The sequence below is a fragment of the Contarinia nasturtii genome, unplaced genomic scaffold, assembly GCF_009176525.2.
Source record: "Contarinia nasturtii isolate CC-2019 unplaced genomic scaffold, AAFC_CNas_1.1 Cnas_scaffold_1674, whole genome shotgun sequence".
Lineage (NCBI taxonomy): Eukaryota > Metazoa > Arthropoda > Insecta > Diptera > Cecidomyiidae > Contarinia > Contarinia nasturtii.
Window position 1 is genome coordinate 101,309 of NW_022199008.1, and position 18,580 is coordinate 119,888.

The window sequence follows — 18,580 nt, forward strand, 5'->3', positions numbered from 1 at the left end:
GATAATTCAGCCAAAACTTCCTATAATTTTTTTTCTCTCAATCAACATGTTCATATATAATAATTATTATATTCATATTTACAGTGAGTTTGAAGAAAAATGAGAAACAACAATCAAACAATGTTGTCATGTCCTGTTTTTAATGCTTAAATGTAATCGAATTTTTAAAAACAATCTCCATATAAAGATCCAATGAATTTGAACTATGTACTATTTGATTTGCTTTGTAATATGCGATGATTGGATGTAATACCTAGTGTATACATTTGGGGCTTGGCTATTTTTTGTTCATCTCTGAATTTTTGTTCCAATGCCATAATTAGAATTTTTTATATATCAAATTTAGACATTTTAAAGCTGTTCTATAATCTACATCCAAACATTTTAAATCATGAGATTGTAAAAAAATATCTCAGAAATGATCAAAAATGGCCAAGCCATTTTCTCTTCTTACTATTCGCTGCTTTTTAACAGTTGTATTGAATCTCGACGATTATTTCGTGTGCAATATATTTAATCGTAATAAATTTATGATTATTTGGAGAAACAAAATGTTGGAAATTAAAAAAAAAAAAGATTTGGCTTCTACGAGTATCACTTGCGTTGTATATTGACAATGTATTTGAACGCGACTCGATTTAAGAAGCGCCATCTCTTTCACGCCAGGTTCTAATATATTTTTTTCTTACAAAAAAAATTGCAAAATTGTATAAATTGAATAAGTTTTGCAATAATAATAGCGAAAATAATTAATAGAATTTATAATAAATAAAAAAAATTGAAAAAAACACACAAATATTTTATATTATATGATATGTAGCTTTGCCTTGTAGACTTTGCCTTGTAGAATATGTAGAGATGGTTACGTGGAGAAAATATGTATTTGTCAAACATTGATATCTGTCAAAAGAAATAACGTAAACAACACGAAGTGAAGCTATTCTGGTGAATCATATAATATAAAATATTTGTGTGTTTTTTCAATTTTTTTTATTTATTATAAATTCTATTAATTATTTTCGTTATTATTATTGCAAAACTTATTCAATTTATACAATTTTGCAAGAAAAAAATATTTGCAAGAAAAAAATATATGAGAACCTGGCGTGAAAGAGATGGCGCTTCTTAAATCGAGTCGCGTTGAAAGCCGACTGTAAGTGATACTCGGGCTTCTAAGTTAATTTCGTATGACTTTAGTCAAAGAAAACTTTGTTTTTTATTAGCAACTTTTTTATTTTTTTAACGTTTTCAAAATCTCAGACTTTTTTTTAAATTCTGATTAACATAATCAATTCGCTGAATATTTGTATTCATTTAAATTAAAATGCAAAAAATGTTATTGGTATTTAAAAGCCGAGCATTTACAAGTTTTAGAATAATTTTATTTAATATTGCATTTCACGCACAAAATTAAGTCCAATAATTTGTCTCTGTTATTTGGAAAGGATAAGTAAGTATAATTTTTCAAAATTCAACGAATAACACCCAAACTTAAAGACAAAAGGAGAGAATCGATAATCAACAAGATTAAAAATAGAAAAACAATACCAAAAATTAATTGAGAGAAAAATAGCACAGTTTTACATTGAAAATGTTTACGATTACATTTTAGTTCCTGAATTTTTCTAATAATTTGTTATTTAGAATTCAGAATTTGTATCAATTTTTCACGTACTAGACTGTAGCGATTGGCTTTCTTGTTCCTTAAATTAATTACTGAGTGAACATTTTTTTTTTTAATGTTTCATATAATGATTGCTTTCATTTACTTTGCTTATACTTGACTGATTTGTATGTTATTGTTTGTTGTAGCGATGGTGGCCGGTTTGCTCATAGATGACAAATCAGAATTTGTATCCGGTATATTGTTGTCAATGACGACATAATCACCATTCGCACTGGTCGGTGATGGTTTACTACCTAGAGAACATAAAAAATTTAATTATATAGGTGTTTTGAATGTTTTGAATAATTTATAAGACATCCTACTAGGAAACTACAAAGTGAATTTATATATAATTAAAGAATAAAGCCATGACCACAAATAAATAGTTGTAATCGATTTTGTGGAAGAAAAAAAAAATCTCTAGTCAAAAATACTATTTGGGTTCGATGAGTGCATTAGTCGATGACGTATTTACAGTATCGCAATTGCTATACAGAGTGAACATAAATATACACAACGGTCCGCACCAATGAGCGCTAATATCGTAGATTTTTCTTTATCGATTCCACCAATACGACATCTACTAAAAAACTCGCCGATTTCTGTTACTAGTGGTGTTTTAATACAGCTCGTGTAGACCTACAAAGGAATACACTAACTCCGATTCTGTGTATGCGTATACGCATATATGTATTACAAATTCTGCACTCAGTCGTCAATCGGATACACAGTATCAGAGTCTGTGTGTTCTTTTGTATTAGGTCGTCTATAATACAGCCATAGCCGTATAGTTCGCTCGAGCTGTGTCAAAGCAACAGTAGTAACAAAAATCGGTATCTTTTTTTACAGATGTCGTATTAGTAGAATCGATAAAATTAATTTGTATGGGGAATATACGATACTAGTACCCATCGGTCCGCACTGAATCTCACTTGAGTTTTATTATGTGGTAGGTGCGCAGCTTGACAATGGCTGATAATTTGCGTACACGGTACAGTGTACCACATCCCCACATTAACATGGACAAAGCCGTTACTCTGTGATTCTTTAGATCCAAAACGCGTAAAAACTATTATTAACCATTTCAAATTGTTGGGGTGATTACAATACTTTACTGTGGTCAAACCCTACTTACATACTTATGAGAGGAATTAAATTTAAATAAAATATAGGAGGTATACTACCTTCTTCACTGATCACTGGATTACCTGAGGAGAGAATCACAAAAGAAAAGAACGAATAATTAAAAAATAATTAATGAATAATCGAAAATCGCAATTTGTTTGCTTTCACGACTTTAGTTTCTTTTGTGACCATACAAAGCTATATAGATTCTTACATTCGAATGGTTTTCAATCATCTCTCAATTACTCACCCAGACACACACACTCTCTATTTCTCTCTTTTTTTTTATCTTACATACATTCTGTTTCCATCATCGTCATTTGAAAATCCCATACGTAATACATATATTACAATTAATGTATGAATGTGAATGACGATAATCGAAACTAATCGTAAAACAATGAATAATAATTAATAAGTAATTTATTTAAGATTACCATTTGCAAATGTCGACAATGGCACCATATCAATGCTATTTATTGGCCCATTCGATGTTATTTCAACACTGCTACTTTTCCGTTTTATCTGCAGTGATGGGCTTGCTTTTTCCAGGTACATTGAAGCATCTGATATATCAACACTAGCCGTCTGTAGTGCAACAGTCGAGCCTCGTTTATCTTTTTTCATTATATTTCCATTTTTCGACTGTGTCTTAGTAGTGCCACTGACACCGCCGCTCGTAATTAAAGCACCTGCACTGCCAGTCACTGCACCAGCCGTTGCACTAACTCCATCCTGCCAAAATCATAAAACAATATTTTATAACATATGAATTGAACAATCAAGTTAAATATCTTATCCGCGACTCAAAAAAGGAAATCTTTACAAAAAATTATGAAGAAGCTGATAACGCAAAAGATAAATGGAATCTAATTCATAAATTCGGCGTCACTAGTAAAGCACGGAAAAATGAAGCAAAAAACGTTATTTTTAATGGTGATTTTTCCCTTGATAAACTTAATGAACACTTTACTACAATAAATTAAAGCCACTCCCAAAATTTGATTTGAAATAAAACAAAGAAATCAAAAAAATTAATTTTCACCCAATTTCATCAGAAAACGTTTATAACGCAATTCACAAAATTAAAAGCAATGCCACTGGTCCGGACGGAATCCCACCAAAGTGTTTTAAATATCTAGCTAACTATATTTCTGAACCTATCTCAATAATTATCAATTCCTCTTTCTCATCTGGATAATTTCCAAACAAATTGAAAAATATTTCCGTAACACCAGTACCCAAAATAGACAATCCATCATTATTGACACATTTTCGGCCTATAAGTAATGCTAATTTTCTTTTAAAAGTTTTTTCTTCAATTAGCTGAAACAAATAAATTGATATCTTAACATCAATCGGGTTTCCGGAAAGGTCATAGTTGTACAACGGCAATTTTACAACTCACTGAATATTTTCACAAATCAATTTCCAGTGGAAAATGTGTTATACTTGTTCTTTTGGATTTTACGAATGCATTCGGATCTGTTGATAATTATCGCCTTTTACAAGTGCTCAAAAGTACGGGTGCCAGTAACATTTCAATGAAATGGTTTAAAAGTTTCTTAATGGGATGGGAACAAACAAAGGATGGAAGCAAACGAATTTCTTTGTTCCAACGCCAGCATCACTAACAATTTTTCTCCGAACCAATAATACACGAGTTTGTATCGTTCTCCGACAACTGCTTAGTAAATTAATACCAAAAACATTGATAGAGGGCCAATACCTTGAACAAAGTTCAGTAGTGATTTTGTATAGGAAAGTGACATCGCTTCCACAGTATGGGAACAAATCGTGAAGCATGACAACAGTCTATCACAACCTCTTAAAATAATGAGAGGCATCATTCAAGGTGAAAATAACTCACAATTACTTTTTTCAATCTTTATTAATAACATTGGTAATTATATTAAATATTGCAATAAGACACTGTTTGCTGATGATGTCCAAATGTATATTGAGTGCAATATCAATGACATTTCTGATGGAATTCGTAAAGTTAATGATGAATTAAAAAATATTGAGAAATTTTGTAATGACTATGGTATCGAAATAAATCCAATTAAATCAAAAGCAATAATTATCTCATCCAAAAATAATTTAAATAAGCTAAAATACGATGAACTACCAAAAATATTTATTAATAATCCACATATTGAATATGTTGAGAGTGTTCGCGATTTGGGCTTTCAATTAAATTGCACCTTAACACCGGAAAATCATATTAAAATTATTCAACAAAAAGTATTCGGTGCTTTAAACACGTTCAGCTCTTTAAAAATGATATTGGCGTCAGATATTAAATTGCAATCGATCAAAACACTCGTATTACCAATTTTTGATTACATGGATATTGTTTATCACAATTACGGAATTCATGGCACAAACAATGATAGTGACAAATTGGAAAGGTTGCAAAATATTTGTATAAGATTTGTTTTAAATGTTGATCGTCGAGAGCATATAACATCTCAGAGAAATTCATTAAATTTAATGAAATTATATGATCGACGCACGCTACATATCGCAAACATGATTCATAAAATAATTGATAATGATGCACCACCATATCTTAATAATTTAATCAACATCAATACAAATAACACTCGCTCTAATAATAATATAACTTTGACAATAAAGCATCATTTCTTTTTGTTGTAAGGAATGAAATCAAACAACAACAACAACAACAAAATTTTAGGAGATTAAAATTGTAAACAAAAAACTGACACTTACACTTTTGTCTTTTTCCTTATCTTTGTCCTTCTTTTTAAATCCAGGGAATGGAACTTTATGCGTTTTCAAAATCTCTTTGCTAGATCGCACCAAATTATTGCGCATGCCCAAACTTTCGATCGTAGCCACTGATTCTGATTCTTCGGTTATGCTGATCAATTGACTTATATTAGCGCTGGCACCTTCGTCGCCTGCCTGAATTGGAATATCGTCTGTAAAATGTCACATCAAAAAAAAAAAAACAATATTAGTCATAAAATTAATTTATGTAAATGGATGCTGTTACGATTGACAGCTGCATATATGTGATTTTTTTGCTATTGCACATAGTGAATAAAAGGCAAAAGTACTTCATGTTTATTTTATAAAAACATAAATGAAAAAAAAAATCAAAATTATTCAATTGCATTGAAGTTCTTGTGATATTGAAAGCGAAAGATTAGAAAAAAACACGAACAAAAATCTTAAAAGAAAGAAAAAGTATACACTTTTTTCATGGTTATTTGTAGTTAACGCGAATTTGTCGAAATCGCACTCATCTGTTCGAACTTCATACCAAGATCTCTTATTTAAAAAAAAAATAAGAAAAAAATCAAGCTCAGTATTCCTGCATCGGAATTTATAAAAATAAATTGACTTTATCACAAATATTTAAGATGTTCATCATTTAACTATTTAAATTCCCGAACGTCACAATGCAAATAAAAAAAAATTAACATGGGACATTTTTGGAAAGCAGGACAAAGCACTCAAAAGAGCATCCCCCTCAGATTCTCTTCCAATTCATTGGAATTGGTGATGCTTTCATGCCAAAATAATAGGAACCAATATAAAAACAAAACAAAAACAACAAATTCATAGCATAGCAATTGGCGCGCAAATTATTTTACAGCCAATTGACTGTAAGCACTTGTGCTTAGCTTTTTGAATTGAAAATTTATTCCTTTGAAAGAGAGAGAGAAAGTAGAAGAATGTACCTAAACAGTCTACGGAATCAATTGTGGATTAACTCAAGACAACAACAACACCCAATAAAAAAAATTATGCTCAAAATAAAAAAAATATATTTTTTAAATGCACACAAAATGGAACCGGCACAAATATTGTGTGAGTTAATTAAAAAAAAGAAGGACAAATAGAGAAAGAGAAAAAAAAACACTAATGATGTGAGTTTGCGTGTTTTAGTGTGTGTGTGTTTTCCCATACCTGTCTCAATTTACATCCGATTGATATTTGAATCATTTTTTTTTTTGAGTCTGTTGCGATTTTGCAAAATCACAAAACTTGAGTTCTTGAAAACGCTTGATATCGAAATTGTTGAATTGATTATCACACTGTTTTCACAGTGAATCTTATCTATATATATTGTAGACGAATTCTGAAAACCGCCCGAAAACAAAAGCGCTCTCCTTGTGTTGTATACATTTGATCGTTGTAAGTGTTGGAAAATCCGACGATAAAATTGAATTTTGATAAAAATTCGGAATATTAAAAATAAATTAATTTGCAGCTTGACGGTATCGATAGTGGCAAGAACTTTCAATAACACAAATCGCTTAATATTGTAACGTAATTTTCCAGTTCGATAAACGTCCAAAACAAGTGAAAAACAAATTGAGGAGAGATTATAAGCTTTTTTCTTTTGTAGTATTGAAGAAAGTAAATGTTCAAAGTCGCGCAAACACTACAATCACATATTATGTATGTTAAGCTTATTAGTATAAAATAGGTTTAGGTCGCGTAGTATATGAAGGCGTAAGTTTCGATCGTGTGGGTGATTTTCTATATGTATATTATAGTTGTTGTGGTGAAGACATTGGAACAATGTGAACACTGGCCGGTCGACCGTTAATAAGCAATGCTTGAAATTCATCGTTGGCGTCGTCGTCCAAATTTTCGAGTTGTTGACAAAGACGTGCCCCTGCACTTGATCGAATATCGTTGCGTGCATTTGCATTGTTCTGAATTGCGTTCGAATTTCCAATGACATTAGTTTTGCCATTTGCACCGCGTGCTGTTGACGATGTAGATTGGCCAGATTGTGGACGACGCCGTAATGGCGATTGATTCAATAAATTAGATACAACGGTTGTGGCCGATGAATCACTGGATTTTTTATGTTTTGGTGAACTGGTTGGGCTTGAATGTCGTGATGTTTTTGCTGATGCCGTTTCAATTGGTTCCTCTTCGATGCTTGAATTTTTACCCGGACTGTATTTCCAACCCCAATTTTTCCAACGTTTTTTTGAATCAAATTTACGCATCTCTTTTGGACTGAAATTTGCATCAGTCACATTAGTGTCGTTATTATTATTATTGGCTGTGTCGATTGTTGGATCATTCGTTTCGGCAACACTGCCACTTCGATGGATATGCTGTTCTAAGGCGGCTACATAGTCCATTTCGAGATCATCTACGTGATTTCGATGTCATTCCCGCATGACATGTTCATTTTTGTTACGGTTTGTGTAGGTGTTGTTTATGTAGGTTTGTCAAAGTCGTTTTCGCGCGATTCGCGTTCCAACGATATCAAGTGATGTGTTTTTGGGGAAGGTATTCGCATAGGTGTGAGTAGGTATTTGTATGTATGTTTGTGTCAGGGGTTTTGTTTCAGTATATAAAAAAAATATACATAAACAAACAAAAGAAATGTACTCAAATCAATATTTTTTTATAATTTTTTTGGTTTTGTTTTCGTTGATTTTTTTTTTTTCATTTTATTTGGAAAAGGAAAAAAAATATTCAAGAAACAGAAAAAAATCATCAATTCATTTAATATTTGGCGCATGAAGAGGAGTTATCAAAAATATACATTGTTATTTATTCATGAATGATTTACATATATGTTTGGCGTGTTTTCATTTTGACATAGAGAGAAAACAGTTTTTATTTTTTATTTGTACAATTGTTCACTACGCATGATGGATAAAACACACGTTTAACGCTTTTGGTGGAGCTGCAAAAATATATTAGCATAGCATTTATCCTTTTTTTTAGAAAATTTTCTTTTAAAACAAACGAAAGGGAAGTAGTAAACGTGATTTGAAAACGATTCTACTTTATGAATTGAAATATTGAGTGTGTATATTCTATTCAATTCTAGGTACATTTCGGTAGACGTGAATATGAATGTCAAGTGTACTTTGAAAAAAAAAAAATTATAAATGTTTATCTATAATGCAAATATGTTGAATATTCAACCAAAGTACAAAATTGAAAAAAGTCACATTTTTACCTCTACACTTTGCATTTTCTGTGGAATTATCTAACTTTTCATACAGTTAAAAATGTTATTGCATTATGTTGCACTTATGCATTTTTTTCTTATAAATTCTCGTTCATGCCAAAAACCGGCTGGAATGTTCAAATGTCAAAAAAAACTTCATGCTACGCCTCAATCGGCTAATTATGGACAGAATGGGCAGAATCAATTATTTTATAATCGTCATATAATAATTATTATTACAATTAAAATCCATTACATTACAGAAATACAACAAAACAACAGTGCAACGTCTACAAATTGAATCATGCATATGTATCATTAGACTGATTTTTGACTAATTAAAAACAATCAAATACGGTGCGGAGAATCTATGCAAAAAATCATTACTGACTGTCGAACTTTATGCCATAAAATGTGCAGCATTGAAGTTTATGATTTTTTTGTTTGGAGAAATAATCGAGAGAGAGAAAAAAAAACGTATGAACGAGAAAATAAGTGAGAAGGAATTTTATTCAGAATAAATGCATATTGAATTTATCAATATTGTAATTGCGTAGCATATTTCATTGAAATATTTGTATCAGTTGGTAAAATTTATGATTGGTTGTTATTTTTATTGGAAGCGAAGGAATATTCGAATATTTGGCGCTCGCATTTCAAATAAAAAAAAGTAAAGTGTTTCAAATTTTTCATATGTGTGTGTATAATATGTATATTGCAACGGATTTCAAATACTAAATGTTTTCTGCAATGTGCTCCACTATCACACCCATTCGGTAACGACACAGATGTTACCAGAGAATGAAAACGTGACATATTGTTCGATTTGTCACAGAAAAAAAATAACAACGATGATATATATACTGTCGTGATAATATCAAAAATGAATGATTGGGGGGGAGGTTAACGAGAAATGAACAAATGAACAATTTGAATTATATATGCATTGAAAGGATGGAAATTACCTGGCAATTTCTTTGTTCTAAATGATGCGTTCGTGATCATTGACTTGGACACAGTGACCGTTTGAGTGGAAGTGGATAGTGCAACACTTATACCTAAGGGGAGAATCACAAAAGAAAAGAATTAATTGGAAATAATCGATAAGTAATCGACAAATAATCGAAATAATCGAAAATAATCGAAATAATCGAAATAATCGAAAATAATCGAAATAATCGAAAATAATCATACCCATTGGACCGTCACTGGGTTGACCTAAAATAATGAAAAGAAGCATTAGAAAAAATAAAAAAAACATCACGCCTTTGGAGACTACCCGAGCTTCTGAGACAATAAGCGAGATGTTTTCGAACAAAAAAAAAAAAAAAAACGAAATTTGAAACCAGAACAAATATGTGTACAAAAAACTCACCCGATGCATTTGCGTGTAGTGAATTTTTAATGGCATTCGTAACTAATATCACCTCTGGATAGAGTTCGTAACAAGCACGATTATGAATATCGTCCACCGCTTGAATGGCAATCGATGCAAATTCATTGAACATTGCAAAATATGTTGAATGCAACAATTCCAGTAGAAATTGCGCTGAAATCGGAATACGTGGTATTGGTTTTGTGGTAGATGCAGACGTTGCCGTTGCTGTAATTGTACTAGTATTGTTTGGATCATTTCCGTACGATGGTCGATGTGCATGCCCGTATTTGGTAAATCCCTGATTCACCAGCTGTGAAGCCGTCCGGCACAAATGATACAGAGATGATTTTGGTATTGAACTCAATTGTTGATTGTACACAAACATAACAGCAGTCATTATTTTCAGGCGATTTTGTGCATTAACCGATTCGACTTGTGGCAATGGACCCCAATTTACATCTTTGTTACTATTCTCTTCCCAGCGTCGTAAATCGTACGCATTTAAACATTTTTCTTCATGATAAATGGACGCCTGTGCCAATACAGGCATACGAAATGACACAACCTTTGGTTGTCCCTCGTCTGTACTCACTTCAATATTGTATATACCTATATAGGGGAGAATAGCAAATGATTAAAATATAGAATTAATCGAAATAATAAAAATTAAATGCAATTCAACGTATTGATTCCACAACTAACACTACCAAATCTCATTTTTCCAGCAATTTGTTTGCTGTCGAGACTTTTATTTCTTCAGTATGTGTGTGTTATATACTCTCTCTCTCTCTCTCTCTATCTCTCTCTCTCTCTATCTCTCTCTCTCTCTCTATCTCATATATACTCTGTTTTTATCATCATCATTTAGAAATCTCATATAACATACCCAACAAAAGAGTTTCAATGCTACGACAACTCTTTTTATCACCCTGTGCCACCGCATTCAAATACGTATAAATTAACGTTGGCACAAATTGCAATGTAAAACTTTTCAATTTTGCTTCATTCGAACGATAGTAACTAAACAATTGATTGCATATCGAATGCAGCACCTGTAAATGAAAAAGATATGAAAAGACGAAAATGTTGAAAAGAGTTCAGCTATTTAAAACAATCAAAAACAAAAAGAAGATTTTTTATTGACACTTACGTCTGGATATTTGAGACGTTCATTGATTATCGTAAATAGTGCACTTGATACTTCATGGTTGTTTTCATGATCAGCAATAAATGATTGGATTTCAGTCGGCTCCAGCGCTGCATACTCAGTTAACCAATCACTTACTATTGACTCAGCCATAATAACTCTCTTTACTCTTTTTCGTTAGCATAAAACGTTGTTTCTAACTTTTTTTATGAATCGTTCACTTTGTATTTACATTCTGGAAATCGAAGACAAAAAACCACAAAAGAATAATTAAGAAAAGTTAAAAAGAAAATATTTGACGAATGATTTATTTGAAAATTAATTATAAAATAGAACTATTTTGAAAGCGGGAGGATAAAAAACGACCTTCTGCCCAGCAACCTAAATGGTGACCTTCGTGTATTTATGGAAAATTGGCTAAAACTAAGAGCAAAAACTGTGATTAATCGCCTTAGCATTGAACTGAAATTTGATCTTTCTTCTTATTTGCTGTGCATTTTCGGAATTTTTTCCCTTGTTTTTATCATCGCAATTAGTCACGTTTTTATACATATTTTTCTCTTCCTCACTCACGCGCTCATTTATTCGTTTCTCGTTCTTGACAATAGAAATATGGATGACATTAGCTATATTGACACTAAAGCATAAGCATACATATAATGTACATACACACGATTGCATGAAGACTATTTGGCATGTGAAGTGTGTTGAAATTTATTTGTTACGGAATTCTTCAAAGAAAATTCAACATTTATATGAAATCAAAGAATTTAACAAAACTTATTGATTTAGTGAAGAAAAAAAAAATCAGTGAAATACAATTCTACCATTACGATTTGAGAGTTTTGATAATAAAGGTTGATATGAAAAAAATTCCATCCATTGATTTACACATATACAATTTTTGCACGAGTTCCACTTTAATCGGTATGAAAATGTATTTCATTGAATGACTTTTTCCGAAACTATTTACGCTCACCAGCTTCTCAATCTAGTTTAAAGAACAGCCAGCCACCAAAACAAATCGAAAAACGAAAAAAAAACTAAGTCAACTAAAAAAATTGTTAACAAATAACTTCTTTTTGTTAGAACATTAGTCGGTTTTTAACGGAGGCTTTCGTCATGTTATTTTTTCACTTCTTTTCGCACTTGATTTTTGGAATGGAAAAAAAATGTGAGTAAACGAATTTACTGCTTAGTTTTATAAAATATTTTTTATTACTCTTTGCATAGCACACAAGCACACAGAATCAATGGTTTTCGCATTCACAGTGAATATTGTGGCTGCATGATATTGATAATTCACTGGAATACTGATGCACGAGAGACCCTGTCAAATGTCACAAACACATGAAACATGCAGCAAACCGCGCACCAGATTTCCAAATCCAGCGAATGAAAGAAATATTTTGATGTATCATACACACTTACTTCACATCATTCACTTTCATTTTTTTTTTATTTACAATACACACAGCGCCAATGTCAAAAATTTTGTTCGACATTTCACCAACAACCAGAAAATTGATAAAATATAACAATAATTTTTTAATGCATTTTTATGTAATTTTTCCAAACGAAAAAATTCAAACAATGTAATTCAGTTCTCATTTTGTTTTGAACGATAGAAAAATCTATTGACATACAATGCTTTGCTGGATTTTCACGCATGCTAAAAAAAAGACATATGAGAACTTACGAGCAAATGTCAAAGTTGCCAATGGTTAAAAGTGATGTAGAATGTGTGAGTGAAACAGAGAGAAATTCACCACTCCAACACGTCAAAAACAACAGGCCACAATACAGAGTTTGTGATTCGAATTTGATGAATATATATTATTATTCCACTTGTGTGTTTGTTTTAGTTAGCATACGAAGCAAATGAGGAAGAGCGAGAATAAGATATGAAATATACGAAACGAATGTAGAAAGTGTGTGTCTGCCACGTAAAATTATTCATTGCTTTAAAAAACACTCTCAATATATTTCTTCTGTAGGAAATAGGCTGTACAAACTTTGATTGTCAATTGTGTTGTGTGTTTTGTAGAATATTTTTGGTGTTGTTACTTAATTTTAATCCAAGTTGCGCCAATCTAATTGAAGAAAAAAGCAGATTATTCTTGCTACGAGAAACGTTTGGTGTTGTCGGCATTGTTTTCATCTGGCAAAAATAGCTAAGATTTTTTTTTTATTGTGTCGTCATTAAAGTTGTGACAATTTATAAGTTTCCACCAAAAATACTTGGACCAATAAATAATGGGTGCAGGAAGCAGTGTTGAAGTTCCGGGCGGTGGTAGCGAAGGATATCATGTTTTACGTGTAAGCATTGATTATTTCAATAAAAAAATATATTTAAAAAATGGAATACATCAATGAATAATAAAAAAGAAGAAGTGAAAAAAGTCAACACAATCTGTTTCATGAGTTTGAAATTGGGCTCCAATTACAAATTACCGTACATTCAATAACCTCAATTGAATGACGTGTTTTGTTTGACAGATAGTTGTTTTTATTCATTTTTCTCCAGATATTGGATTCATATTCTTATTGTGCTTTTTAAAATATATGTATATATATATATAGGTGCAAAGCGGTTCGCCAGCTGAAATTGTGGGATTAGAAGCGTTTTTCGATTTTATAATTGCAATTGAAAATATTCGTTTGGATCAAGACAATGACACACTTAAAGAATTGCTTAAGAAAAACGTAAACAAACCTATTAAAGTGACTGTATACAGTAGTAAAACCCAAATCGTGCGTGAGGTATCGCTGACACCAAGTGATGCATGGGGTGGTCAAGGATTGTTGGGCGTATCGATTCGATTTTGTTCGTTTGAAGGTGCAAATGAAAATGTGTGGCATATATTAGATGTGCACCCTTCGTCACCGGCTGAAGAGGCCGGTTTACGATCATTTACCGATTACATTATTGGCGCCGATTCCATATTACATGAAAGCGAAGATCTATTCACATTGATCGAAACACACGAGCAACGACCATTAAAACTTTATGTATACAATACGGATGATGATACGTGTCGTGATGTTACAATTAAACCGAATTCTAAATGGGGCGGTGAAGGTAAGTGGTGAAAATGATTTTTCTTTTTCTTTATTGACACGTAGCATCTCTGTGATATTTTACAGGTAGTTTAGGTTGTGGCATTGGTTATGGTTATTTGCATCGAATACCGATTCGTGTGTTGCCTGACGAAAAAACAACAGCAAATGTAACAGCCGGTGCAGCAAATAAACCATTCTTGGGTACAGCACCGTCACCAATTTCCGTTCCATATGTTCCACCATTAGCCAATACATTTGCACCGCCTACTGGAAAAAGTGATGCGGAAATTGTGTTTGCTGGCGTTTCCAATTTGAATTTAAACAATTCTGGAGCACCACTGACTTTAGGAAATGAACAACAACAACAACAGCAGCAGCAGCAGCAGCAACAACAACAACAACAACAACAACAACAACAACAACAACAACAACAAAAACAGCAGCAGCAACAGCAGCAACCACAATTGAATGTAATACCCACATCAAACCCAAATGAAATGACAGCGGCCATCGAAAAATCTCAGCAAAATCTGTCAACCAACTATCAACACACACCGATTTTTGCATCTGTTCCACCAACTAGTATTCCTAGCTTAAACGAATCATTCAATATTCCAACATCAATTAATCCAAACAATGTGCCAGCCCCAATCTATCAATCGAGTCCAGTGCAAGGTGACTGATTGTTCTTTATAAAATAGTTGCTTTGTATCTTTGGAATATTGATCCAATCAATTGTTGTTCTTATTTTTTGTAGCTGGGGCAATACCAACATTTAATCAGTTCGCAAATGTACCCCCACCACCATCATCGATCGCCAATTTACCCGGTTTGGAAACAGTTTTTGAACCAAGAGCAACACTAAGTCCACAGCAATATTCGCAAGAATTACAGGTAAACACATTTATTTGACGGAAGGTTTTTTTTATTTCGACCATAAGGTCTAGTTTTTTTTATCAAATATTTATATTCCGACTTTTTTGAATATAATTTTTCGTCTTTGTTTGTATTGATTTTCCTTGAAATTCACAGCAACAACAACAACAACAACAACAACAACAATTTGTGTCTCAGTCATATGCGTCGTCAAATGAGAATATAACGTTTTCGCAGAATGCACCACCATCTCTGCAAACATACTCATATTCATATCCACAGGTACAGCAAGTGACAACGCCACTTGAAATTTCATTACCCGGAATGCCTCCGATAACCGTTAGCGCAACAATTCCGTCGCAGCAATTCTACAATATGGGCCAAAGTGTTGTGCCAACATTGCCGCCAACAACATCAACAACATAGTAGAAACTCAGAAAAAAACGATATAGAACAAGCAGAGAAAACATCTATCTGACGATGGCATTTTGATTTTGTTCCGCTTTTTGTTTAGTTAGTGTTGCATATAATTTCTCTTATTTTTTTCCCTCTTAATAAAAACAGAATTCTAAGCAACAAAATGATTTTTTTTCTGAAATGAAGTGACCATCCTAAAATGCATTTTGTTTGCTTTCAAATTCAATAACCGAAGAAAATTGTTGTTTTCGAAAGCGAACATACGTCCTCAAGGTAAAAATTAAATAAATACATCGAACACTTCGGTGAGGACGTATGCAAACGAAGCAAAATTTCACATTTATATATTTAAAAAAATAATATTTATAATTTAATATACTTTGTCCGAGAATTTCTAATACACAATTGAAAAAATGTGCAAAATGTAAAAAATACAGAGTGAAAAACAGCTGATGCCTGATTGAATTGGTTACAACATTTATAAGTCAAATTTCATATTCAAATCCAAAACAAATTATAAATAAAATAAAGATACAATTTTTATTGATTTGCAATGAACCATGTTCGCTATAGCGAAATCTATTATTATAAAAAATTACCTTTTGGCCAAGATCCATCCATCTGGAGTTTATTGAATTTTATTAAATTATTTTAAATTTGTCCTGATTTTGATAGCATATTCCATCACATTCCGTGTGTAATAAATTGTGAAGTTTTCATTGGGCGACCCCATCAAGAACTTTTATTATATAGAAAACATTTGTTTGTTTTATTTATTTATTTTTTTTCATTTTTATTTGTTTATATAGATATTTTTCGTATGGTACAAGTAAATTTTCTGGTTTTGTTATATTTCACTTCTATTAATTTAAAAGTTCGAATTATTTATTTTTCTCTCTCTTCTGAAAATACAAATGCCCTTACATAACAAAGTGAACAAACGCACCTAACCTCATAGTGTTTGTGTGGCTGTATATCTTGTGTTTTATGAAATACATTTTGTTATGCGAGTATCTCTTTAACATTTGTTGATCGATGACATTTTAGATGATAATTTCGGTATTTCCAAGCTCTTCATCAGACGGTATTACAACTAGGCTGGGATCAATGTAATCGGGTGCAATGGGTTCTAGGCCAGCTGCTTCTCGTTCTCGAAGCACAATATATGCTTCACGCTGTGACCATTCGAGTAATTGTCGATCGGGTAAATAGGACCAGACGAAAATTGTTCCAACACACGCCAATGTAACGCCAAAAAAGTATGTACCTCGTGTATATTGACGATCTTCTTCTTTGTCTTCTCGGCTAAAACCATAGCTAACCCAATTTTTTGATTTACGAACGGCTTCAATGCTAAAATCTGTCACTTCTTCGGTTACTTGTGATGACAATGGTTTTGCAACGGATGTTTCATTCTTTTTCGGTGATGTTGATACCAAACGAATTGGATTTTGGAACTGTCGAACCAAGCGACCACATCTCATCAATGAGGCAGCCATCGTTAGAGATTTATTTTCCTTCGTTCGTTTACCAAAACTAAAATTAAACTGTTTTCTTTTTGTATCAGTGCGGAGCGTTTTGTTTTTGAGCACTGATGGCACACGTAATTCAATGGCGGCCCCCCAATGATAGTATTTTCAATTCAGTCTCTCGGATTTAATCCGTGTGTGTATTTTGATTCTTATTTTTTTTTCTTACAAAATGTCAAATTCGGGTACTGTTAAACATATTTATGTTACTTCAAGCGTGGTGAATTTTATTTTTACTCACCTTTAAATCGATGAAGTTTGAATTAAAAAAAATTGAAATGAAATTAAATGAAAATAAAAAATAAATGAATTGAAATTCAAAATCTTGTAGAATTTTGTTTTAAGAGAAAATTTATTTTTTAAAATAAAGGACAAAGCTACAAAGGTAGCCATGATTATCGACGTTTTAATATTTTCGATAAAGAAATCGATAACAAAGATTATTCAAAAAAAATTAAAGCAGATTTCGTATACTTTCATATTTGAAAGCTTAGTATATGTATCGATATCAATGAGTGTGTGAGAGAATAGTGTATGCCAATAATATACGACAATATAACAAATAAAATACTCAAATATGTGTGTTTTTTCTCAACTGTGGCTGCTGCTGCTGCTGCTGCTGTTGATGATGATGATGATCAGTGGCAATTTTATTCTCAATTATTTTCCATGATAAATTTGAATTATACTAATATTGTTTAGAAAAAATACTTTTTTTTCTCTTTGATATAACAAACAATATATCTATGCGTGAATTTTGAACTGCGTTGAAGTAATTTAGTGTGTATGGTGATTTAAATTCGCTTGCAAAAGTTTCGTTGGATATGATAAATAACAAACAAACAACGCGAATGTGTCAAAGTTTCCATGATGAAATCAAAAAGGATTAGTCATATGAAGTCCTGTTAATATTCACGTAAATAAGAAAATAATAAGAATTGATCATTTCGAATTTGGCGCGTAGAAAGAGATATTATTAATTCATTATATAAATAAACGGTGAGAGAAATGCGTAAGATGATGTTTGAACGTTGAAATACAGATTCAAGTCTCATTGAAAATCCAAAATTTAAGTCTCAACCGATTTCTGGGTTATTTAAAACCTAGAAATCATTCCTCTGTGATTTCAACCGATTTCTAGGTTCAAAATATCCGATTTTTTTTCTGTGAGTACACTATTGTCTGGCATGAACATACCGATTGGCTGCCACGAACTATTTGATTGGCTGCGAATAAAAGTGGAAATAGTCGATTTCAAATGTTCTCGATCTCTTAATAAGAGAGAATGTTTGAGGTCTATACCATCGCTTATACGGATGTTGCGAACGAACAGTTTATTTCCACTTATGTTCTGAAGCACTCAACATTTGGATTATTGGATTATTGGATTAAAACGGGGAGTGTCCTATTTAAA

The 18,580-nt window shown here is 32.0% G+C and overlaps 3 protein-coding genes across 3 annotated transcripts; 1 reads left to right on the top strand and 2 right to left on the bottom strand.

Moving 5' to 3' along the window:
• Nucleotides 1-1,360: 1,360 nt before the first annotated feature.
• Nucleotides 1,361-11,516, bottom strand: LOC116346750 (hyccin). The gene is made up of 10 exons (XM_031776958.1): nucleotides 11,285-11,516; nucleotides 11,021-11,186; nucleotides 10,132-10,743; nucleotides 9,951-9,974; nucleotides 9,722-9,814; nucleotides 7,326-7,943; nucleotides 5,531-5,742; nucleotides 3,229-3,526; nucleotides 2,851-2,874; nucleotides 1,361-1,920 (listed from the first exon to the last, which is right to left on the bottom strand). Exons 1-10 carry the CDS (start codon nucleotides 11,432-11,434, stop codon nucleotides 1,775-1,777), a joined length of 2,343 nt encoding a protein of 780 aa, XP_031632818.1. The 5' UTR covers nucleotides 11,435-11,516; the 3' UTR covers nucleotides 1,361-1,774.
• Nucleotides 11,517-13,065: 1,549 nt separating this feature from the next.
• Nucleotides 13,066-15,801, top strand: LOC116346753 (alpha-protein kinase 1). The gene is made up of 5 exons (XM_031776960.1): nucleotides 13,066-13,600; nucleotides 13,865-14,363; nucleotides 14,429-15,019; nucleotides 15,102-15,238; nucleotides 15,377-15,801. The coding sequence occupies exons 1-5, from the start codon at nucleotides 13,538-13,540 to the stop codon at nucleotides 15,644-15,646; spliced, it is 1,560 nt and encodes a 519-aa protein (XP_031632820.1). The 5' UTR covers nucleotides 13,066-13,537; the 3' UTR covers nucleotides 15,647-15,801.
• Nucleotides 15,802-16,467: 666 nt separating this feature from the next.
• On the bottom strand, nucleotides 16,468-17,333 carry LOC116346755 (NADH dehydrogenase [ubiquinone] 1 beta subcomplex subunit 11, mitochondrial). Its single transcript, XM_031776961.1, has one exon. It carries the CDS (start codon nucleotides 17,134-17,136, stop codon nucleotides 16,681-16,683), a length of 456 nt encoding a protein of 151 aa, XP_031632821.1. The 5' UTR covers nucleotides 17,137-17,333; the 3' UTR covers nucleotides 16,468-16,680.
• Between the last annotated feature and the right edge of the window lie 1,247 nt (nucleotides 17,334-18,580).